Source organism: Salminus brasiliensis, chromosome 5 (assembly GCF_030463535.1).
Source record: "Salminus brasiliensis chromosome 5, fSalBra1.hap2, whole genome shotgun sequence".
Classification (NCBI taxonomy): Eukaryota; Metazoa; Chordata; class Actinopteri; order Characiformes; family Bryconidae; genus Salminus; species Salminus brasiliensis.
This window is the reverse complement of record NC_132882.1, coordinates 20,620,529-20,645,901: the sequence shown is the minus strand read 5'-3', so window position 1 is coordinate 20,645,901 and position 25,373 is coordinate 20,620,529. Positions and strand designations below refer to the sequence as shown.

Sequence of the window (25,373 nt, the reverse complement as noted above, 5' to 3'; positions counted from 1 at the left end):
TTTCTTTTTCACTAGGCTCCCCCTACTGCTGGGAAGTGTAATTCATGCTTTGAGTCAAGCTGAGAGATACAGAAGCGGCATCTGAAAGAAATGAAGGAAGCACGCAGAATAATATTACAGGATTTTATAGAAATATCACTTCAGTTATGCAGCATTATAGAAATTACAGAACTAATCGGAAGTTGCAGCCATACTTCTCTGGTGTCTGACTACAGTAGTATGGCATTAGCGCTGTATACTCACATTTTCAGCGGCTGAATGGTGACCGGAAGCGGGCGGGCTCCTTGATATTCCGGAGGAGTCTCAAACAGCAGCGAGTGGGCGCGCTGGGAGCCGTCTGGGTGAGGGAGTGCTGGTCCGGGGCTAGTTAGTGCCCGCTGGATCATGATGTGCAGGGGAACTGGGGCTTGGCGGGCAGGCAGTTCCTCCAGAGGACTCGGGGGGTCAAAGTGAACAGGCAGCGGCTGGGGCAGAGGATGGGGGTAGGAATGTTGGTGCAGGAGGTGGTGGGTGTGACCTCGGGGTGGTGAAGGTGGGATGTGTGTGGGTAGAGGTGGAGAAGGAGGAGGTAGGTGCAGTGGGAAGCCCCCTGGGATATTAGCCCTGTCCTCAGGCGACAGCATGGAGGTCAGCGAGATGGGCAGCGTGGGGTCCTCCGTGTTGCGTTTGGTGACAGGGGTGGTTCTCTTGGGCGGCATGGGCGGGGAAGGCTTGACTGGTCCCAGGTGGGTGCCTCCTGTCACCTGGTTAAGTTCAGCTGGAGAAGGACAAAGGATTATAATGGACAGTTGACCAATGTCTGTTTTTACCCCTCAATTATTTATGTTGAGGACATTGTTAGGGATGGGATGGTATGAATATATTATACCATCATTGATAAAAACAAATTTCAGAAGATTTGGAACACAATTATGCTGAGGCTATTTAACTACAGTAGATTAAAAAGACAATTAACCATCCAATCCCCATTTTCAATTATACCGTATTCAGGACAAAGCCACCTTTCCTTAGAAATCGATAGTCCCGTTCAGAAGATATCCTAACAGGGAACCTCTAATTTACTGTCCAAAGCATCACATCATTTCTTAGTGTGATAGACATTTAAAGCACTGACAATGTACAATAGCATGAACTTACATGCTCAGAAACAGGAACATGAACTCAATCCTGTAACTGTCACGTACTGTACATGTCCATGTAGATGGACTAATTGCACAATCAGCTGCCATCGATACAATGCAAGGCTAACATGCTCCATGTACTGATGAACTTAGTGCAGTCATCAAAGACGCAGAAACCCACAGTAAGAGATTCAAAGCTTAATACAGTTACAGCATGCATTCCTTTGAAAAATCTGCACTGCTGAGCGGAGTGACGGTAATCGCAATCAAACAAAGCGCTGCATTGAAATAAACAGATTTGAAATCTGATTTACTCCTGTGCTGATTTCTCAGCCTAATCTAAGCAACCTGTGACCTTTTAGCATGCAGTGCATTAGATTGGACTCATTTGCTGCTCTCTAATCTCATTGGAGCAGATGCTGTGAGGATTAGCTGTTACAGCTGATGTTTCACTGCCGCTGCTCCAGAATGGTGGGAGCACTCCTGCTGCTCTGGCAAGTCTGATAATGGCCTTCTCACAATTCTGCATGCCATTTAGCACATAGCGTTAAAAGTGAGGCATGGAAGTGCTCGGTTACTGCTAACTTGGTGCCTTAGACATGCAGCTTAGCAGGAGAGCAGGAGAGAAAGAGTGTGAGGGAGAGAAAGAGAGAGGAGGGAGAAGAAGAAGAAGAAGAAAAAAAAAATTGGGGCTCTCAAGCCACTGCATGTTAGTCCAGCATCTCAGCCAGGCTAAGAGCATGCGGTGGCGAAGCTGAGGAAGATGAGGCCGGCAGACACTGAGCAGACGGACGACATGACAGACGAAGTGGCACTGCCGTGGCGACAGGCGTGGCCTTGGCGTTACCTGTGCGCACGCCTCCTGCCCGCCGGCACAGGTACACAGGCAGGGACAGGTACACATCATAGTCGCCCTCGCGCTTCCAACAGGACCAGTAGAGGGGAAATGGGTCACCCCCGTGCAGGGTGGAGGCTGGCAGGGGTGAGAAACCATCCCGCAGGGGTCAAACACCAGCCACTGGGTGCTAAGTCGCTTGTAAATGACGAATATCTGCATCGCTATACTACATCTGATATATACAGTACTGTGCAAATGGTTTAGGCACCTGGACAGTAAGTATTAATAAATGCGTGTTAAATACGTGCACTCACGAGAAACATTAGTATAATTATTAAAGACCATAAGTCTCAGTGTTCGTTTAACCATTTTGGAAGCTTGCCTCATGGTTGTCCAGTGTTACTTGCATCATGACGATCTAATAACTGGGGCTGGGGGGCATCTTCAATCAACCACAAGAGCTCAACTACTTTCTTCAAAAGGGAGAAATTCTTGTTTTCATGTTTACTTGCATCTGTTCTAATAGTTTAAAAAATGTTCTTAGGTTCCTAAAACATCTGCACAGTACTATATATACATAACGTGGGCCCTGCTTAAAAACTAAAGTCGAATAAAAGTGCAAGAGGTAAAATGTGATGAACAACTAAGGTAACACTGCCTAAACAAAATGCTTCCATTAACAGGGGGCCCATAGTGCTGCAATTTGGTTTACAGCAATGACGGAGCCAAAGAAATATGGGTTCATAAAAGGGTTCTTCTCAAAGTGTTCTTTTACTCAAAAGCTTGTCACACAATTCTTTCCATTGCAATCCAGCACTCGAAATCTCCACACTGGTCTTACACACTTTCACAGCTTTTCTGTTCTAGTGTTCTGCATCTAGTGACCTGCAGGAGGCAGTATGGAGACATGTCCATTCTACACTCAAAATCTGAAAAACATTCTTCTGCAAGACACAATGAGGCATGCATCAGTTATTAAATCTCTCACTCTGTTCACCATCAGTGGCACAAAATGTCACTCATGTTTCTGATTAAACAGAAAAAGGGCAAAACTGTACATCCGAATTTGAGGTGAAAACGTTCTTTTAAACAACCAATTTAATGGAGTTTTGCAGGTTTCCTGAAAATGTCATTGAGGTCATGGTCTGTGGTGATAGAAGGCAGCATTTCCTCTCAAGCTGTACTTGGTTTGGTAACAGACTGCACAATTTCTTACAATATTTTATCAAAAAAAAAAGCCACATATATGTGCATTGGCACAGCAGTGGGCTGTTTCCCCATATTTAAAAACAGGGTTTATAAAAAAAACAACAAAAACAACCTAGCATGGTAATAGAGTTTGATGCATAAATACAAAAGGTCAGTCTGCTCTTTTGGACAGAATTATGGGTATGGTCATGTAGAGCAATTCATTCCATCTTTTCAGAGCATAACACCTGGAAGATGTTAATTACGCAGTTATAGCCTTTTTCAGAAAAAAAGGGTGAAAGAAAGACTTTGAGAAAGACTACTGAGTTGTGTAATGGCTGTAAGTGGGTCAAACATGGCCTTTGTTTCCTGGGGATAATGTGTCAAACTTGAAACAGAATAAAATACTTCACTGTATTTCTGGTTGACAAAATCACCAACTCTTGCTCAGACGGAGCTTGAAATCCTCAACTTTGTGCCACCTATGCGTGCATCGATGCATGTTGTATCTTCCAGAAAACTGGAAAATGTTTACAAGACACATGAGCCTTTAACATATTATGTAGATCATTACTTGTATGATCACATGTCCCAATACAAACAAACATTTTAAGCAGAGTCTAAGCTCTGAATGAGGTGTATGTGTATTAAGCAAGCGCCCCAAAAACAAGCAGACCTGCCTAAATTGTGCCACAATCATTTAGGCAGTTCCATCACATACACATTACATACTAAAAACACATTGCACATGGACTTGAGTAGTTTGAGGATATGGGGGCACCACGTGGCATCCCCATACTGGAGAAAAGCACCAAAACCAAATACACCACCAACAATAACAACTGCTGCAGCACTGCAGCAGAAAGCTCCCTGCCAAGCCTAGAGTCATTAGAGATAAAGCTGCACTAGAACAGAGGGATGCCAGGAAAGAGATGTGCTTGAGACTCATCTCATTAAAGACGGCCTATCACATATAAAAAAAAAAAGCCTGGAATGCCAAGATGAGCATAAATATGGTTTAGAAGTATAGAGCCTACTGTGCTCTTTGGCCTTCAGTGAGAACACGGCCTTTTGAAAGCTGGACCCGAGAAAAAGCCACACAGCTAAGTACACAGAAAACCTGCTCTGAGCCTTCTGAGGGTCACTTCAGACAGGCTGCAAGCACTCACCCAGCATGGCAGGGTTGGTGGTGCGGTTGACTGGCTTGGGTGGGGGCAATGGAGGCTGCTTGACTGGCTGGGTTGGGGCTGTGCCCACGGAGGAGGACTGTACGGAAGAAGGGGTGAGGGGCACTCCGCTGGAGACCTGCGTGTTTGCCCCAGCAGACGGAGCAGTCCGTAGGGGCTTTCCGGCTGCGCTGGCGGCAGAGGACGGAGGTGAGCTGGAGGAAGCAGAAGAGGAAGAGAAGGAGGTGGCGGGGCTGTGGACAGGTGTGCGAGGGGACCCCTCCATGCCAGGCTCAGGGGTAGAACTCATTAGCCACTTTGGCGGCAAAATAGACTGCTTGGGGGGCAGCGGCTCCCGCAGGGTGTCCCGCATAGCCTCTGGGTCTGGAACGTAGTGACCGCTGTCTGACTCTATGAGGATACAAACAAACAGCAAGTTAAAATCTAATTGCTGTAACTCTAATGCCGTTGTTAAACCCTCAACCGCTACATTTAAAATGTTTGTCATTTAGCATATGCGCTTATCCATAGTAACTTGGCAATGAAAATGACTCGGACACAAAAATACCCTAGGCTTAATGCAAGAGACAGGATCCGTACCACCACGACTCCAATATATATAGTTCCAGTGGACGTTTGCTCCACCACTGAGGGGAGAGGACCTTGAGAAAACAGAGAGACCTAACCCTACATGAATGTTTACATTTTAAAGAAGGACATGTCAAGAGTCCAGGTGTGGAAGAGCTAAACTGGTGTGCAGGTGTGTAATTCTTGCTTCAACAGAAGCTAGTAAAGTGATCTCAGCAGAGGTGTCACATGGGAGAACGTCAGGAGGTTGTGGATCAGATGAGCTGCAGCATTCTGAACACTTTGAAGAACAACAAACAGCATATGACCAGGGAATAGGCAAGATCAGCAAATGTGTGGAGTGTGGAGAGGAAAAGAAGTTGAGAAGTCAGTGATGGGTTGGGCTTCCCTAATGTTGTGAAGTAGGAATCTGCAGGATCTGGTGGTAGATGTTACATGATCAGAGAAACGAAAAGTTGATTGTCTAGGATCGCTCCAGTAATGCATTTGTGATGTGGGGAAGTGCTTTACAGGCAGGTAGACGAGTTCTGTCTTGTCTAGATTTAATTTCAGCTGATGGGTCACCTTCCACGAAGAGAGACCAGTAGGACAGCAAGATATTTTCTGTGATATGCTGAAGGTAGATGGTGGAAAACAGAAGGACAGTTCGAGGTCACTGGCATGGGAGAGGAAAGTAATGTGATCCTATTAGTGATTCCAGTGATGTAGTGTACTGAACATTATTAGCATTGATTGTTTTCAGAACTGATTATTTTCAAAATAATTAAGCTTTAATTCAATAAAATTTCAAAATTGTTTGGCATTTATAGCATAACTTAATTAGTTTATAATTACATACTATCTAAGTAATATATGTAAGATTTCTAAATGAGCACAGGCTCATTATTCTACTCACCAATCGCTCATTCTAATATTCCAAAATAAGCATTGCTGAACTGTCATTTGTAGTCCCGCGGTCATAAATGATTGCCCCGCAAATTATTCATGTTGAGCATATGTGGCGTGCTAGCCAATAAAGAACTGGCTAAATGATTAAATCAAGGTCGTCAGCCTCAAACACAGAAATCTAAGTTCTTCTCATCTATCCTGCGAGGATGTTTGAGCTGTGTTACAGAGTTGTTATCATTCCCATGCCGCCCGTCTGTGTGCTTTTCTTAATCAGCTCATCAGCCGCCATGGGAGATAAACAGGCTGCCATAATTACCTCCCTCTGTCTCTCTCCCTTACCCCCTCCCCTGTTAGTCCCTCTCCATTCTTCAAAGCTGATGTTTTAGGCTCAGGGTTATTTACAGCCCCTTTATCACGCCAAGGCACAGGCGGCAACGGGGATGGGTCAAACAAGTAAAGAGGAGAGCCAGCCAGAAAGAAGGAGTTTAGAGAGAGGCTGAAGTGAAGCAAAACTTCAACTGCTTTTTATCCACCCCTTGTAATTCCTCATCAACAACTAAGGTCAATACTGGAGTACTGACAGAACTATTGAAATTCCCATTATTATAGACTATTAGTGCTGGTGGAGCAGGGAATGTATGCCCAAAGGAGGTTTGTGGCTAAAAGGAACATGTGCGTTCTAAAGAGGTTTAAGTCGAAACGACACTAGCGTGTTAATTAGGAAGGAAAGAGAGAATAAGCTGAGCTGTCCCTCCCCTGTTCCTAAATAAGAATCTTAGCTGGAGCAGGACCCAAGGGAGCACAGTCGCTCTCCTCTCCAGCAAGGCCAGGAGATGAGGATGAAGCGCTGAAGGAAAAAAGTGTAATAGCAGGTGGAATAGGAGTGGAAGTCGAATAGATACAAGACCTGGAGGGTTGTAGAGTACATACAACAATACATTAATATAATAATGCTTAATTAATAGGCAATAGTAAGTCTAGGAGTAAAGTGTAACATGAAAACTCTATTAAATATTTGCCATTTATTTATTTATATCACTTTTATTTTGGGAGGGTATGAAATAAAAAATCTCCAATCTCAAAATCTCCAAATACCCTAAATCTCTTTAATGCCCCAATTCTACAGTTTCATCAGGCATTCTCTGCATCATGGAAATAACTGAGATCAACAGTTATGTGACGTACAGCGCTTGTTGACGTGCGGTACTCTTAACCACATCCAAGTCAGCCGGCCATTATCGGAGAATTACAATCAGTTGTGTTCAATGAAGGCAGAAAGTTAAACTATGCAGTGTTGCAGCCTAACAGAACTAAAGCTCAGCAGCTCTGAGGCAGAGAGATGAGAAGACAACCCGACCCGACTCACCTCGCCTTCCTCTACCCTCCTCAGTGGAGGAGTGGCGGGGGAGGGTGGGCTTCCACTCTGGCTCAGGGCGTGTCCTACGGCAGTCCTCAGAGGGGGCTTTGGTTAGACCAGGCCTTTTCTCCTCTCCTCTGCCTCCACGCCTCCCCTCGTCTACCTGCCAGCCGAGATTGGGTTTCCACTCGTCCACAGTGGCACGGCCTCCTCTCCTCCCTTCATCCTGACCGGTGCCCCGGATGCCCATTGCTCCACGACGCTCACCATCAGAGGGAGCACGAAGCCTTCGGTCCTCAGGAGGCGGCAACCAGGTCTGGTTCACTCTGAGGTCCGACTCAGCCGACGACCGGATGGGCTCAAGCCCTCGACTCCCGCCACCGCTGCTGCCCCCTACAGGAAACGTGTGGCCATTCTTCACATAGGGCTGCTTAGGGCCGTGAGCATCGTCTACTTCTGTCGCAAGAAGACAAACAAATACTTCAGTTAAATAAAAGAGGATCACTTCATGAATGAATCACCTGGCTCTTGAAGTAACATCAATGTAAACAGCTCTAAGTGGACTGCAAAAATGATGCCTTTAAAAAAAAAAGATAGCTAGCAAAATCAGGTTAGAGAAAGGTGGAGAAGATTTTTAAAGGTATAAAACAGCCAGAGGCAATTTACAAGAGCGAGTTTGCATGTTTCAGAATACCTCTCAGATAAATGGGCCTCCACAGCATCCAGCGCATGACTTTCAAAGCTTTTTGCTGCAGGGCACAATTTGCTCCACTTTTCTCAGCTTAAGAAAAACGGCATGTCATTTTCGTCCAAACATATGAAGTTAGACAGTCAAAAAAGCATCAACTTGAATTTCCTTCCCTCATCTATCTCACAATTGGCTGAATTTCCCTTGCCCTCTGGGTTAGTGACAGTATAGGCAGAACTGAGATTGTTATGACCTTACTGAAGGAGGTCACCGGACAGCAGAAGTGAGTGGATGCACCTACCATTCTCAGGAAGCTCTTTCAGCACTCCTTGCTCGATCAGCTCCTGCCTTGGCCTTCTCATCGACATCTTTCTTTCCAGAACTGTTAAAAAAAAAATCAGCACATAAATGTTGAATGAGTACACTGGTAACTGTTGAAGTTAAATTGTTTGGAAATTTCTGATTGAACAAGGGGGAAAAGATCCCAGTGGCACAATTGCTGGGAAGATGAAGGTTGGCACGTGTAATGCAAAATGCCACTACCTCTACCTGCTGCATCCCATCTGTTAGCAGTGTATACATTGATTCGGAGGCAAAGGTGAATGTGAACATGCTTAGACATTCAGGGGAACTCAACTGTGTCAGCATTCTTTAGATAAACATAGAATCCGAGCAGTATTCATGTCAAATTACCAAAGACTAAAAAAAATAATTAAAAAAATAATTAATAATGTGGACATGTAAGAAGATAAGGCATTGAAATGTACATGTGGATAATTCCAAAGGGTACACACACTTTTCCACACAACTGTAACTTAATGATAAGTCTAGGTTCACTCTACTTTAAATAATAAGCATAAACGACACATGAGCTGATAAGAGTGAGATACTGTTCTTACACCTGTAACAATAATGATGGAGAAGCCATCTAAGATTTCTAAGTTTCTAAAGCAAACAGAAGAACACATTGACCTAACCAGAGCGGCCACAGGGGCTCGTAAAAGCAAGAAAAATAAAACACCTTCTGAAGTTTCCTTAAACTTCTCACTGCTTTTCTTCTTCCTCCATTTCCAGGGTTTGAAAATCTTGCCCAGGGTAGAGAACTTGCCCTTGCGCTTGGGCGGAGGGGTGCCTTCCCCCGCATTGCCGCCCTCACTCCCTGTGGTATTGAGCTGGTGGTCGCCTTCATCATCTGGAAGGAAAGCGGGGGACAAGAAAGATGAACAAAGTTAAGAGCTGAATGATCAGACAAGCAAAAATGGTTAAATGGCATTGAGTTGCAGATCAATGATCCTGAAATAGCCTTATTCAAAAGAGCTGTTAGAACTTAAGGGAATTATGTTAAGCAATGGCTGTGACAGAAATGGGAGGGACCATTTTGTTGACCAAGCAGTCAAGTTAGAGACACAATGAATTTGGACACTCTCTCATCACCATTGTGTGGCAACAAACATGTGAGTGGCTAAGCTGTGTTTAAAGCTCCATACACACACGAACAGCATTCTGAATAAAAGCCAGTGAAAGCATTGTGTTGTTCAGGGAATAATCTTTGATGTTACACTGTCATAAGCCTCCCATTAACAAACAAGGGGAAATATCTGAAATTCACGGTTTTCAGCAGCCAGCAATTATCACTTGCTTATACATGGAAATGTCATTGACTCCATTTCATTCCACAGCCTGTTATGAGATTGTAGTGCCCTCAAAATCAAGTTTCACTGTCCAATTCGGACAGAAAAATGGACGATGCACTCAATAGTGCCCTAAAACGTAAATAGGGAGCCATTTCAGTCACAGCAAACATTAAGTCACACACACTGTCAAAAATAAAGGTTCTAAAATGGGTCTTTAAAATGATGCCATACATAAATTATTCATTTTAAAATTACATTTTTTAAAGGTTCTTCACACATTTTCTATGGCATCGCACAAAGAACCATCTAAAGAACCTACACAACAAAAACACACACAACACCAACATACAGCACAAACACATGACATGCAGCCAAGGGCTCAGTCAAGGCATGGCCAGTGTCACTTGTCGGAAGCATAGCCACCTTTCCGGCCTCCCCAGTTAAACAAACAAAGTGAGAAGCAGTCACCAAAGGAATCACTCCTCCTTTTAGACACTACTGAACATCTACTTATCAGTGTATTTTGCTGACAAATGCTATTTTGTTGAACAAGCAGACGTGTGTAGGCTTAGTCGTGCTCATTTTGCTTAATGAAGCAGCCAACACTGCATCTTTGAACACTTAATGGCACCTAATAAAACCTTTACACAAGTAAGCCACAGTACTTATTGACCCATTGTGCTCAGTCATGTGACCGTAACTGAAGATTTTAACCACGTTCAATACCGATTAGAACTGGTACAAGGAACAAACTGAACAATCATTTTCACAGAACATAATGGAAAACAGGAACCAAGTCACTTTCAGTTGTTCCAGAGTGAAGACTGTATTTCCGATTGTGGTTAACAGGTTTACCAAGCTAGTGTCATCATCTTTATAGTCTTTTGAATTTTAACATTACTGATTTTTCCAGTATACTCTCTTCAGCATACTCCAGCAGTGCTGTCCTGTGAGCTTTTTTATACAAAGTGGGCTGTGCAACCACAAGATGATATAGCTATCAGAAATGAGTAAGCTATAGTCACTCGTTGTCTTTGTCATCTGAGGCAAATCCAGGGCTAAAAGCTTGTGCTAATGTTTAAAGCCAAAATTTGTATTTGTAATATATGTAATTATTTGATTGACTTATTTCCATGTGGAAAAAAAAACATCACATCAACAGTTGTATCGTTCAGTTACTTATTTTTAGCATTAATTGTACTTATTGTGCTAATTGTATTTTGTAATATTCAAAATATTACTGTCATACAATAACTAACAGTTTGAATCTTGGTAGTTGTTCTTTACACTGTGTGAAATATCATGGGACCAATAGAAATGCTTCAAACTGACTTCCATTAAGAGTTTAGGTTGTCGTTTTGGAGATGAGATGACGCTTGGCTGCGATGTAGAGAAAACTCAATGCAACACTTTATTTAATAAATATGTAATAACGCAGACGTAATCCACATACAATGCCGTTAACTGCTCCTTTAGCTTGCTGTAGTTTGCCACCTGAATAAAATCACTGGGTCTAACCTGGCAACCACACTGAAAAGGTTCAGGCCACGCCCCTCCGCATGTTGCTTCACTGTGTTTCAAACACACCAAGTTGCTGAGGCTCATCAGAAAGGCTGTTGTTTTAAACTCCTCAGCAGTGTGTTTCCTGGCAGAAGCTGTTGAAGGCAAACAGACCCCTGCACAGAGCCTCAGTCGTCCCCCAGCCAGCAGCTGCCACACTTCACGAGCAACTCGCATTCCTCGAACACACAGGACAGCGAACCACCGCTTCACAACCTCTCACTAGCTAATGTTCTACTGTACCCATCAGTCACTGTGGGGTATATGTTCAGTACCTGATGGTTCTACATTCTGCCAGACTGGAGTAGACATTACTGAACTTTTTAAGCAGAATTGCACAATTACATATTAAATGGATACCTAATCAAGAACACCATGTTCAACACTGTGCCTTAACAGGTTCTAGAAATGAAGGGCCCTAGGATCATCGTGATACAGAGAACAGAAAAGTGGAACTAAGAGTTAAAATGGATTTCACAGACATTAAATGTATAGAATTTAGAGATGAGAGAGAGTGTTAAAAAACTTTTATAATTTGGAGCATTACAATATTTAATGTGAAAAAAATGCTACTATTCTGTCTTGGTTTGGTCACAGCCTGCACAAAAAAAAAAAAAAAAAAAGATGCTCAAGATGTCGGTCTATTTTAATAGGACTTCCATGGTGAATTCTCCAGCCTGATGTTTTCACAAAAATAAATAAATAAATAAAAAATCTCAATTATTGGAAATTTGAGAAATTTAACATTTGTATCAGTTAATTAACATCAGTGTTTTAAATTTGATTGTTCTGTGTGATACTTCTCCGGTCCCACAAACATTTCACAATGCTTTCTTTGTACAATAATACCGGTGGCTTTAAAAGGTCCACTAATTTGTCTGAAGGAAAAAATATATACATTCAGTGGAAACACTGGTTTTTAGATTTGGTTCCCTTACATAGAACTGCAAAGTGCTGTTTCACTTTTGCTTTTGTTACTTCAGCATTTTCTAATGTCTGAACACATTAATTAAAAAAGAATTAATAAAACAAACAAATCTGACAATCTCTTATACTACATTCTATGTGATATTTAATAAAAGGTTTAAAAAGCAACAACTGAAATAATAATATAAATTTGAAAAATCATTTCTGGATGTGTCGTAGGTTACCTAGACAGGTTAACAACAGTCACAGAGAAATTACAGAGCAGTGACCGATTTACTCACTCATATGACAGAAAAAACCCCCAACAAAAAACCCAACTAAACTACATTTTAAATGCATTCAGTCACTCTGATTTTTTTCCCCTTTCTTTTCCATCTGGTCTTTGTCAGCATTGTATTTTTTCTGTCTGATTTGGCTCTTCCCAATGTAACAAAATATTTATAATTTAGCATTAGCTTTGCCAGTAGCTTAACATCCAGCTCAGCAAACACAGGATGTCCTGGCAATACCGTTGCTGCTCTGCAAAGAGATTCCCACAACATGCCAAGCACATTCCAGACCAGCAGCCAGCTGTTCATTGCTCTCCTGACCCAGACAACACACCCTCTCTAAGCAGGGCAACACCTGATCTGGCCCCGACAGAAACAAGTAAGGTGGGATTAGAGACTCAAGTAATATGACTGTACAATTTGTTCTTAGGTTTATATAAAGCCACGTACTGCGATGTTACACACCATCAATGAGAAATCAAGCTGTATTTAAAAAAACAGGGAGGGGAAAAAAAAACATAAAAAAACCCCTAGAAATCCTTACATTGCACTCGCTCAGCCTTTAATGAGGGGTGTCAATATTAATTATACAGGTAGCTGATTAAGCTATTGTTTATTTTAAGCAGGACCATGCATATATATATATATATTACTTAAATTATATTCTTGATAAATCAGAAATGGCTGATTGACCATGGCATGGTGATCAAGAAAGTGTGTGTGTGTGTGTGTGTATTATATATTTTATATACACAATTTCTTGATCACCATGCCAATCAGCCATTTCTTATTTATCAAGAATATAATGCTAGTAATTTATATACAAATCATAAATAAATAAAACTTTGTCCATAAAGAACCATGTTTGAAAGATGTGCAAGTGTGAAGAACATTTATATAATCCTTAGATATAAAATACCATGTTAATGTGTCTTTTGGCCACCATAAAGACGAAAGACAACAAGCTCAACATAAAGAGCAAGAAAGAAAACATGAGTACAGCTGTCTGCTACTCTCCCGTTTCTGATCTTTATAGCAAAGCCCTCAGAGCCATACATGCACGCCTAGTGACTGATATAAGACCCGCTGCCCTCTTTATTTCCTGTAATGAGATCTGCAGCTGGAAATCTGAATTACCCTCTCATTGCACTTCCTCTCTCTGACGATCAAAAACAAAACATCACAGACAGGCCGAGTACGAGCTCAGACGCACTTTGCCTGGTTCACCAGCAGTCTGAATCAGCAAGGCAGCCCCCACCCTGACACAGTACCGTAAGTGGGAGAGCAGCGCTACCTGGGCTCCAACTGCCATGGCGACGGGTGTGGAGGCAGCAGGCCATGGGGGGGGAGTGATGGTGTCCACAACCTGCCCTCCTGCTGTATGCCCCCTGTCCGGGAGAGCCTGGAGGAAACTGCAGGAGTGTCAGAAAGATCCTAAAAAGCCAGAGAGATCCTTGTGGCAAGACCAACTATAATCTTCTAACGCCAAAAGACCAATCAGACTTCTCCGTCATCTTTTTTTTTTTTTTAGCAATCTGGGGCCCCAGGTCCTTTGTCTTTGGGGCAAACAGAAAGGTTCTCAGGCTCAAGAATAGGACTGTCACTGTTGATTACTCCGCTATTCGGAACCCTTGATGAAGTAAGTAATAGAACTTTTATAACGAAGTATATATAAGCATTTATAAATGATCAACAATTTATACACCTCCTCAAATGTAGGTAAAAAAGGTATTACAGTAATATCAATAATTGTGTTTAACCACAGCATGTGACAGCCCTACTTCAGAGACACATTTAGGAGGAACTAAAAGCTGAAAGTCTCGTCACTAAAGCCCCAGACAGCCCATCACACGAACAGTCTCTCACTGAACTCATCCTGCAGAACAGTACACTCCAGCCCCATACAGGCAACCATCCAAATCTGAGGCAGGGATAGCGCCGAGAAACTCGCCACAGACACAGATCAGCAGGCACAGATCGCGACAATACACCAGTCCCAGTCCTTTGGTCTCGAGAGACACAGAGAAAAACCAAACGCTGCAGTCCTTCCGTGGAGCTCTCCCAGCCAGCCGGCCGAGTCGGAGTTGGTCATATTGATTGTTCACAGATACTGGACCTCAATCGTCTCAGCTCTGGTTGGAGAGAATGACAGAGCAGATCTGGAAGAGGCAGCTGCAGACAGCACAGCGTGTTGATAATGTCCGTCTAAGCGAGGTGTGAGCAGACTTCACATCCTGTGCTAGGGCTGTGCGACCGGCAGAGAGAGAGAGAGAGAGAGAGAGAGAGAGAGAGAGAGAGAGAGAGAGAGAGAGAGAGAGAGAGAGAGAGAGAGAGAGAGAGAGAGAGAGAGAGAGAGAGACTGAGTGGATCAGGCACTGTAGTGGGAAGGGGGGGGGGGGTTTGGATGGTGAGGCCTGGGAAACAGAGGGAGGAAACGGTACTCCACCCTGATCCTGAGCGAAGGGGGAGGAGGGTGGATAGAAAGGACCCCCACCCACTAACCACACTAGTGTGAAGTGGAAAACATATTAGAACAGATGTGTAAAAATAACACACATGAGATAATGAGCCACTCATCCTTTATCAGGGTAAAACAAGACACTGTCCCAATGCACCAAGTAAGAGCAAATAATTTACTGATTTGCAATGACAGATCACTTTTTAGTTTCTGATATAGATTAAAAAAAAATTCAAATACTGTGTACTGGCCAATACAGATTTTTTTTTTGTTTAAAAACTTTAAAATGAGACAAATGTAGTCCTCAACTTGATTAGCCCTTTAGATGATCGTCTAAAAGCAGCCCATAATACTGAAACGCTACTACACCACGGTGGGAGTGCGTGCTATTTCAAGCTAAACCTGTAACAGAAACCAGTCGAGATTATTACTTTTTCATTCTAATGTCCTATACAGCCTTTTGGTACTAATCTCAGCCCACCACAGACATCGTCAATATGCCACCTCTAACGGAAACACTTCCAAAACTACTAATTCTGTAATTCTGTCCCACATAAATGTATTTGAGAGCTAATGAACAGATTTTTGATTATTTATAACTCCATGGAGAAAGATACAATAGAAACTACAGATAATAATGAAAATTGCTTAGACCATAACTTCATTGATCAACGCATTATCCAGAGTTGTGTAATGTGTCTAAAATGGCTGTGCAAGGCATCCTGCATTCGTTCGGAGCATAGGTTGTGCATCTTAGGAATTAATGTGACGTGTTTGCGAGATGCAACCAACATAACCAGTAGAGGCAGTGTAACACCATGTGACAATGTCTACAGCAGACTGAACAAACTGACAAATAACCACTTCCATCTTTCAGACGTTTTCTTTGGTTAAACAATAAAACAGCCTCCACAGTAGTGTTTAATGCTTATTGCTGAGGTGATCAATGAAGGCATTCTTGCAGTGGTGGAGGATGTTTCAGCCCTGACCTGCCTCCTAGCGAATACAGCTTTTAATCCTCCAAAATAACGATAGGTATGCAGACGAGTATGTCATCAATGCTGCTTATATAGATGTGATGGACAAAAGGGATAAAAAGTATATCCTAGACTTTAATTGTAATACACATTACACTGGTGGTAGTAGGCACAAACAAACCAATAATAATAATAATAATAATAATAATAATAATAATAACTAACAAACAAACAAATAAAAACAGTATCACAAAAGGACAATTTAGCAGCTGAGAAAGGCATACTTCTAACATTTTAGATTATTATAGCTTTTTTGGTTTTAAGAAATCTTTTGATCATAGGGTTTTCTCCTTAGTAGAAAATGTGCCACTGTAGTCGAGTAGTTAGGCTAATTACTGCCTTCTCAAATCATGTCCTTAATTTGTCCTCGAGAACATGCAAGGTTGGACAATAACAATGCTTCCAGCCTGTATTTTTAATGATTTAGATTACTGAACACCCCACAGCAATTTTAGTATTCAAATGCTGAGACCTGAAACGAGAAGCCAAGTATTTCAATAGCCGTGCACATCGCAGTAGGCTTTGAGGCTGTGGCACTCAACATTACTCAATACTAATCCTGAAAAAGGGGGAATAAGAGGACACATCTGACTGTAAGGCTCTTCTGAACAGCAGCTTGAAAACAGAACCACTCCTAATAACATTCAATCAGGCTAGGACATTGTTCCCAGCATGAACTCCTTGCTCATCCTGAAAAGCCCCAGTCAGCTATCATACACGCACAACAGAATCCCTTTGTCTTCCACAGAGAGGGACAGAGACGGTCACAATTATCTATGTACCCAGGAAAGCCACCAGGCTGCTTAGTGAAAGGCTCCTCCTCTTCTTTACACTGGGTATTGTGGATGACGCTCAACAGGACAATCCCAAAATCAGCTGTAAAACAGACAGAAAAGGCTCAAACACTGATGTGGTGCGCGAGACGTATATCAGACGAATATACAATTAGAATTGGTTTAATTGTAGAGATTTTAGATGAGTCACCGGTTTACCAGTAATGGTACACTGCAGTACAACCACAATACAGAATTTTGTACATACCTAGTGTGTGCATACAACAATCAAAAGATATACAATGTGTGTGTGTGTGTGTGTGGGGGGGGGGGGGGCGCGCGCATACAGGCAGAAGGAATCAGGTGTGTATGCTGTTGATCTAAGGGGAGAGAGATTGTGTAAATAGCTATATCACTGGTTTTGAGACAGGCATGAAGCCTGAAGCAGCTTGTGTGGTTACGTAAGAGTAGCTCCGCTGGGACAACTCATGAGGAACACCACACTCCCTCTCCTCTTCCCTCTTGTGATTGCACTCAACACCCCCTCCCCCCAACAGCAACACCGCCTGGCATTCTGTTAAGTTGCATCCACACAAAACAACAGGATCACATGTCTAGTGCTGCGCCTACTTAAACCATTAGACTATTCTACAACTAAGCAAAGTCCCCCCCACACACTCCCAAGGCTATTTAAGACGTCACCTTTATAGCTAAGCTCCACTGTAATGTGCCGTTCAGTAGCGGCTGGTGAGCGGTTCTTTAAGCATCCAGAAACGTAACCTTTTACATTACGGAGCAGTAGCTGATAGCAGATCCAGCTTCAGCAAGGGCAAGCCTGACGAGAGGCTGCTGAAGAAACAAGAGAGTCCTGTATTGTCAGACGAATCCTAGTCGTGCTGTTTGGCTGGTCAGTTGGCTGAGGAGCATTAGGGGCCTGTCTGCAGAAAGAGACCCTCAGCAGTGTTTTCTGTCTCCATTGCTGATGACGTATCTCGCTTTCTCCCTCTAGACTGAGGGAAAACAGCTCAGTGATCACGGTGATTCAGGTCTGAGGCTTTTCTCCATAAATAAATCATGTTTTAGTTGGTGAAGGAGAAGAAGCCCAGCCCGTCAGGGAGGCAAGGATGTGATGCAATGGCGAGATTTCAACACTACCATTTCATGTTTGAAGTGAACATGGAAACTTTAATCTTTTCCATACCAAATACGTTCCTGAATAACAAACAACAGCGGCAAACTTTCTCAGTGAACCCCCAGTTGGAGTACTCAAGCGATGATTAAATCTCAGTGTGCGCATGTGAAATCATGATGTTAACGACAGACATGAAGTGTGATTTGTACTACAGCCAAGCTCATGAAACACAGGAGTCCAGTGGCTCATCCCAAATCCTAATAATGCATAAAAGGGACCCTGGGGGAATGAAAAACAGAAAAAGATAGACTATTTTTGTGTTTTATTTTAATAAATAAATAAATAACTAAAGTCAACATCTAATCCCCCGATGAGAAAAGGTGATTGCATTTTCCTTTGAATAGCTGATTACCCCTCACTTAGCCCCACTTAACATAAACTGAACAGTTTCCGTAGTTGTTAAATACTGTAGAGGAATTTTGGCCAATTCTTCTTCAGCTTCAGTTAAAACAAACACAGCATAAATTTAAGCCCTGCCATTTGAATAGGGTTAAGTCAGGACTTTAACTAGAACCTTCCAAACTAATGTGAGGTAGATCTGCTTGTATGCTTTGGGTTACTGTCTTGTTGCATGACCCAACTGCGCTTCAGCTTCAAGTCACAAAACCTTGGTATGTTGGTATGAACAAGCTTTTTATGGTACTATGGAGAAAACTAGACACAATGCCGTTTTCCAAACATGGCGGGCCCTCATTTACAGCATAAATGACAATATTTAAATACATTTTCAGCGTATTTTGATATGCTGACAAAATGCATCAGTAGCAGCAGAATCTTAATAACTGTTAATAACTTAACTATTCAGTTACTCTCCCATACAGAGTACAGTGATCACATGACTAAAGAACTCTGAGCAACTGCATCATTACTCATTACGAAGAATGTAATTAAGCACTGACTATATCCACGTTATGATAAAACTGTCACATCTCTAAACTGAAGCACTCTGTCAGTGAACTAGTCACTTTTTCACACACACTATTACAATGCAAAAAAGACATTTTGACTGCAGCAACCAGTTTATCTTCTGCTAGTATTAGCGCTTCATATTTTTCACATTAATACGGCATGATTCCTTGCTCCCATTGTAAACAATTCATAATCAGGGGCAAACATCTTCTAAACTTAATCTGCCCTGAAACGGAGCATGCTAATGTATCCCAGTAAAAAAAGTGATATATCATCAGAAACCTAACCAGGGTTAGATTAAAGTTTAAGGTTTACTGACTATGCAATAAACCCTACTTTGTGAGACAAGTCCCTGAATGGTTCAGATCTTCATTGTGGAAGAACACCAGGGTTTAGGTCATGAATATACATCACTCACTGCCTTACTGGAAACTATAAAACAACTGCAGCAGGCAACATGCAACCAAATCGGAATTACATGAATTTGCCTCCAAAACATGTTTGTTGCTCTGGTTATTAGATGTGATTTGAGGAATTTTTCACAAGGCTACAAAAATAACTGTGATAGCAACACAAACTCAACTTTGCATAGTTTGCAAAAAGTCTTCTGTAAATCACTTCAGTCAACAAACTACACGAGAAAGCAACAGCAATATGTTTTGTATGTGTAAGAAAGTGTAAGAATCATAAGTTAAAGCAAGATGAAAACCCAGTTTTGTTTTGAAACGACTGGAGAATCACAATGGCAGGAACTCGAGCACCAAACAATTCTTGGACATAAATACTCCCAAGACAAAGTAAGTGAAAATAAGTGTTTTCAGTGCTGAAGCCAGAAAAGCAGCAGCATCTGCTGAATCTACAAACACTCATGAAGAGCAAACCTTTAGAATTTGAATTTCTCAGCACTCTTAAGAATGAAAACCTGAAGTCAGTCTAACAGTACAGTGCAGATGGGCTAAAGGAGAGTATCTTCTGCAGCAGTTGTGTGTGTTACAACAAGCTGCATTTTCACATGTAGTGTGTCAAAGTAAAGGCCTAATGTCTTCAGAGCAGATTAAAAGACAGGCACCAAACGTTTTCCATAAAGATAGAGGGCGAGACACGAGTCTCGCAGTAACACACCTAAAAGTAAAGGTACTTAAAATGGTTCTTTGAGCGATGCCTTAGAAGAACCACTTTTAGTTGCATAAAGACCATTTGTACTAGAAATTACCAAAAATATACATTTTTGTAATAGAAATGTGAGCGTAAAGAACCTTTACACAGGTGAAGAACCTTTATATTATTTTTATATGAAGGTTCATAAGAAATTGGAAGGATTCTTCACACAGAACAAAAAACAGTTCTTCTAAGGCATCGCTCAAAAGAACCATTTTATGGACCTTTATTTTCAAGGGTGTACAGATTTCGTGCAAGCCCTCAATTGATCCTACTTTACACACTGAAAACCCTGTATTCCTGCAAATGTCTTAAGCAGTTCCAGCTATGTGGTGATAAATCTCAGATACCATCCATGGTGCTTTTTGCTACCAATGACTGTAAAAAACATGGATGTTGCTGTTCCACTACCTTCTATTCTATAGAAATGAAGACATGCTGTCAAATTTGCAACCAGAGTCAGCAGAGAATATACCAGAGGCAGAGCCATGCCTACTCATTCAGCAGGCCCACCCCCTGTCTCAGACCGCCTTCATTGAGTTAACAACACAGCCAAAAAGACCGAAAACAAAGCTAAAGTTTCTACTGGATACGAGATAGAGGGCAATACAGGTCCTACAGACGATCTCTTTCAGCCAAGGCTGTCAATCGCTTCATTCCTGAGTGTAACCCTGCCTTCTTATGATTTAGCATTATAACTGGCTTCTGGGTGGGAAATAAATGTGCTAATATTAGCACAGGGAAAATTGTTGAACCTAGACACTGGAGATGTAAAGTCAGTTTAGAGAAAAAAAATGGAAAGAAAATAGGCTGTTTTGTCACTATAACATATGGGGGATGGGAGGAGTGACATATCCTGCAATCAGCCAGCAGAGGCACCAAAAGTGGTTGTTTCACTTTTGAGACGTTGTGCTGTCCAGGTTTGACGGTCATTGACTGCTACGGAGCTATCAAAACTGTGTAATGTCCCCACTGGCTATTGATCCATCCGAAAACTCCAGCACTCTCGTACATTGTGCAAACATTTCATAACACCAATAAACATCACTTTTACTTCCTACAGAATGCTGCTGTTCTTACACACACACACACACACACACACACACACGTTTCTGTTCACACAACATGTAAACACTGAAGTTAACCTGTCCAGGAAACAAAGTTTTCTTACAACGTCGACAAAAGTATTGTTGCATTATCATTAACATACATTAGAAGAACATGTATTACTTCTCGTTGAGAGTAGATTCTGTACCAGTTACACCAGTGACAAAGCACATGTGACTTACCAGTGTGTGTACTGGAATCCTGAGATGCAGTCTCCAGCGACAGGCTCTGTCCCATGCTCGTGGCCCTAAGGGCCTAGGTGTTCTGTACTGCCCTGGAAAGGGCACACTTTCTTACTGGACAACAACAGGGTCCACTTGCTCAACTCTGGCTTGTCCTGGATCTCCAGTGAAAAGGCCTCTTTCCTGACCGTTTCTCTGTCCTTCTGACGCCCACTCCCTCTCTCCGTCCTATCCACTGATCTTTACGACTCCCCCCTGTTCCTCTCAGTGCCTTACTCACCAACATAACCTCCCTCTTCTCTCCTGGTGTCCTCCACTCCTCCTTCCACTTTTCCCCACCCCTTTCCTTTACACTGACCCTCCCACCCTCCCTCGCTCGCTCTCTCTCTTACTCCCTGACTTTATAAATAAGCCTGCAGATCAGTACAACTACAGATGGATGCCTATCATTCCAGAGAGTCAGGGTCAAAGTTCAATGCATGTTTGTGTGTTTGTAAGAGAGATAGAGAGCGAGAGAGAGGGAGGAAGAGAGAGAGAGAAAGGGGAAAGGCGAGGGAAGAGATTAAGGGGCTACTCTAGTGAAAGACTGAGAGGCACTTAATTAGAACAATATGTTGAGCAACACAAAGACTGGAGTGGATTCCCACTGAGTCATCTATTCTTATTCTTATTTTTCTGTTATCCATCAAATTATCATGACTCAATGTCTTTTTGATTAGATCACCATTACCAACCTAGGGAGTAAATATTAAATAGCAATAACAGTAAATAATATTAAATCTCACACACAGCTCAGAGACCCACATTCATATTGGGTTACTATGACTAAGAACCATTAGGATGCTTAAATGCTTATTTTCATATTTATGAAAAACAAACCTGGTTCTATACAGCACCAACATATGTTCCACCACATTTATGAGTCAAAGAACCGTTCTTTAGTACAAGCTACAACCATGTTTGCTTAGATTGTTTTCTTGTTCCCAGTTTGGAATTTCTTGAGCTTTTTTGTAGTCTTTGAAATGTCCAGGAAGGAAAACAATCATTTCCCCACTGACATTGACTTTAAACCTAAAGAGAGCTTGGCAATATTACAAAAACATACATTCATAAGGCATCAATAAGGGCCAGTACTTTGTCTACATACATTTATAACCTATACTGTGCTTGAGTAAGCGGCAGCAGTTTGCCTATATACATTTAACATATACTGTTAAGTATTACATGCTGAATTTCTACAGTGAATGAAATATACTACTAGATATAGCTGATGTTGAAATCACAACTTATTTACAACTATTTAATGGAAAAAAATTAGCAAATCTATTCACTTTATAATATCTAAAAATAAAAGAACTAACTTTAGTGCTTTAGGTGAGCGTCCCCCAGGGTAATGGGTGAGAGTCATTATGGATTGGAAGGCAGAAAAGGTTACACGGGGGCAGGCCAGAAAGGGAACTACAGAAAAACCTCATGATTCCAAGTTAAGGGAACACACTGGACATGTTTATAACCCAGTTAAATCCCTTGTTCAGAGAAACAATGATTTGTTGACAGATTCATTATTGAAAAAAAATGAATGAAAAACTTTTTTTATATGAAAAAAGAAAAACTCAGAACGCCAAATAATCAAGATCATCCTGCAAAATGACAGTTGAGTGCTCAAACACTATCTCTATTTATCCTCAGGACTGAACATCTGAAAACCTGTGTGCTACATCAACAATCAAGCTAAACATCTCGAGTTTAAGCGAAATACAGCTAATGCTTTGAGTGATTCGGTTTGCAGTGAGGAATAGCAAAGCGTAGTAGTCATTTATAAACATAAACAGGACTCACGTGTGTAATCAGTCCCGCTTACACTGCTGCAGGACGCGAGTGCATGCAAATGGGAGTCGGATTCTAGCACGGAGTTGGATTCATTAAATGCCAGTATCATCTACTTAGGAGTCCCACTTTTTTTTTTAACAATGCAGGTCATTAAAAAAAACTTTACACATTATGCAATAAATAAATAAATAAATGCTTACAGGACTAACTGAGCTCTCACCAACAGGACATGGCCTTAAACAGGCCCGTCATTCGAGAGTTCTGACAAAACCTCTTGTTAATAAAACATGCATCACCACCTCGAAATATTTTTTTTTCTATAGAGAAAACACTAACCAAAAAAGGGTTCATGTCTGGTTTATCTGGTCCATTTACAGCACACTCCAAAAAATCTCTGGAAAGATATGGCCAGTTTCTGCCCCTTAGAAGGAGTAGCATGTAAACCCCCCTAGTGGTCGTTCATTAGAATTCCATGCTTACAAGGTTATCCAGTCCATTAGAGGAAAATGGGTGTCAGGATGCGTAGCTTTATAACATGAGCACATGACAGACTAACATTATTATTATTAAGGGGGGCTGCCTTACATGAGTAATACGTCCCACTCCCTCTAAAAGCCTCCACTTCACCAATTCAATGATTTGTTCTAAGCACTTAATTGACTGATTAATTACAAGCAGTGGGGGTGCTCCCACAGTATTTCACAGGCCTTAGCTCTACGAGAGAAAGACAAGAAAAAGGAGGAGCACACACACACACACACACACACACACACACACACACACACACACACACACACACACACACACACACACACACACACAGAGTACAATTCCCTGAACATTCCATCAATTCAATTAATTCCATAAAGTTACTGATTGTAAGCTCAGTTGGCTTTAAATCATAAAAGCTACACATAGATACCATCAGAAACAGAGCAGGCCTACAGACAGACCACTGCAGCAATGGCGCACATGAGAGAGAGAACAGAGCCAAGAGAACTGGGAGGGGTGCACAAGAGGAGAGAGGATGAAACCAGTAAGCCTGCCAAACAAGAGAAGAAAGAAGGCCTGCTTCATGTTTCGCGTTTCAGACCAGTTACTATGCTTGGATACTGCAAATGACTTCACATTCCTACATACCATGCTCTACATCAGTGGCGTACCTTCCTGAAGGTTTCGTCTCCAACCTAAATCTAGCATACAGCTAATGAAGAACTTTGGAGACAGTAATCAGATGGATCAGATGGGATCGATTAGCATTGGAGCTGAAGTTTGTAGGAAGGTTTTAAATCCAGGAGCACGGATGGTGACCCTTCTACGTGATTCATGTGCAATGCAAAAGCACTGTGCTTTACTTTGTATTGCTTACCCACACAAATCAAACCACCAAGCAACTGGACTCACTCTGCACTCATATTCAACTCTACTGATGTGAATAAAAGTTAAGTCTTAAATCACAGTAACTACATAGTTCATGGGATTAACATGCCTGGTGTAAAAGAAAAACAGGCAATGCCAGAGTTTAGATGCAACAACAAAGAGTCGAGCACAAACAATCCTTTCTTTTCTGGTGCAGCTATAAAATCCCCAAACCATGCAACAATAATGCTGCGCTGAAGCGAGAGAGCACGAGAGAGAAAGAGAGCGCACGAGAGAGAAAGGGCGAGAGAGAGTAAAACAAATAACTATAAACTGAAGGGAATGAATCCAGAACTTTAACCTCAAACGAGCACAGAACCTACACTGGTAATGCTCCCACTGTTCCAGTACAAAAAACCCAAACGCGTTCTTGTGGAAATTAAGCAACTCATGAGTGAGCCGCAGCCCTACTTCTCTGTGTCCCAGTTACAGCGTCTACACAGGGGCGCTGGTCCAAACACACAGAGCCTGCTGGTTGGTTCTGCCCGAGCCCAGAACCTGCCTTTGCTGTGACCTGAAAAAATGCCGCATGAGGAAAGGGACACACAAAGGTCTGATGCCGTGATGTATCTCAGGGACGTCTAACAACTCAATGGAATTGCTTTTCGAGGCATGAGCATAAAAAGCAGAGTCTGTAACCTACAACCTTCACATTATTGTTTCTATGACTCTCAAATTTGATACGAAATTGAATCAATGGAGCCATCCACTGCAGTAACAAAGACAAATAAGCTTTGTCAGTTCCAAACAAAGCATGCGAAGTGATCACGCTTGTTAACAGACATTGCATGCCGACAAAACAAATGAAGATGCAGTAGCGCATGACCCACACCACGTCACGAATCTGGTTTTAATAAGAGGTCCATTTCCACAGAGAAATGTTCCACACAAACATATCAATATGCTTGATATACACCCAAGGTCTCCTCAGAATGATAAACATTCAACAAGCTCTCTTTAGCCAGTCGCAGGAATACAAACCAGAGCGCCCGCTTTGAGAAACAGTCACTTACCACGATTTTCCATCACAGAATCTGACACGAACCACTGAGTAGATCCTGTGGGTGAAAATGAAAAACAGAAG

General features: G+C 42.0%; 2 protein-coding genes across 11 annotated transcripts in view; one reads left to right on the top strand and one right to left on the bottom strand.

The window, feature by feature from the left end:
* Positions 1–25,373, top strand: part of stmn1b (stathmin 1b) — a 213,238-nt gene that overhangs the window by 46,745 nt on the left and 141,120 nt on the right. The gene's annotated exons all lie outside the window — the stretch shown is intronic.
* The window catches only part of phactr4b (phosphatase and actin regulator 4b), a 40,533-nt gene that overhangs the window by 7,180 nt on the left and 7,980 nt on the right, over positions 1–25,373 (bottom strand). For 3 of the 9 annotated variants that reach the window (XM_072679800.1, XM_072679799.1, XM_072679802.1), the window contains 8 exons: positions 25,303–25,347; positions 8,856–9,026; positions 8,136–8,216; positions 7,841–7,927; positions 7,156–7,602; positions 4,317–4,724; positions 1,969–2,094; positions 244–757 (listed from right to left, as the gene is read on the bottom strand). In XM_072679800.1, coding sequence (XP_072535901.1) covers positions 244–757; positions 1,969–2,094; positions 4,317–4,724; positions 7,156–7,602; positions 7,841–7,927; positions 8,136–8,216; positions 8,856–9,026; positions 25,303–25,315 — 1,847 coding nt within the window. In that variant the 5' untranslated portion in view covers positions 25,316–25,347. Of the gene's footprint in view, positions 1–243; positions 758–1,968; positions 2,095–4,316; positions 4,725–7,155; positions 7,603–7,840; positions 7,928–8,135; positions 8,217–8,855; positions 9,027–13,518; positions 14,438–21,040; positions 21,291–25,302; positions 25,348–25,373 lie in introns of those variants that run through there. The other 6 variants (XM_072679797.1, XM_072679798.1, XM_072679805.1 and 3 more) reach the window with 6 other exon arrangements.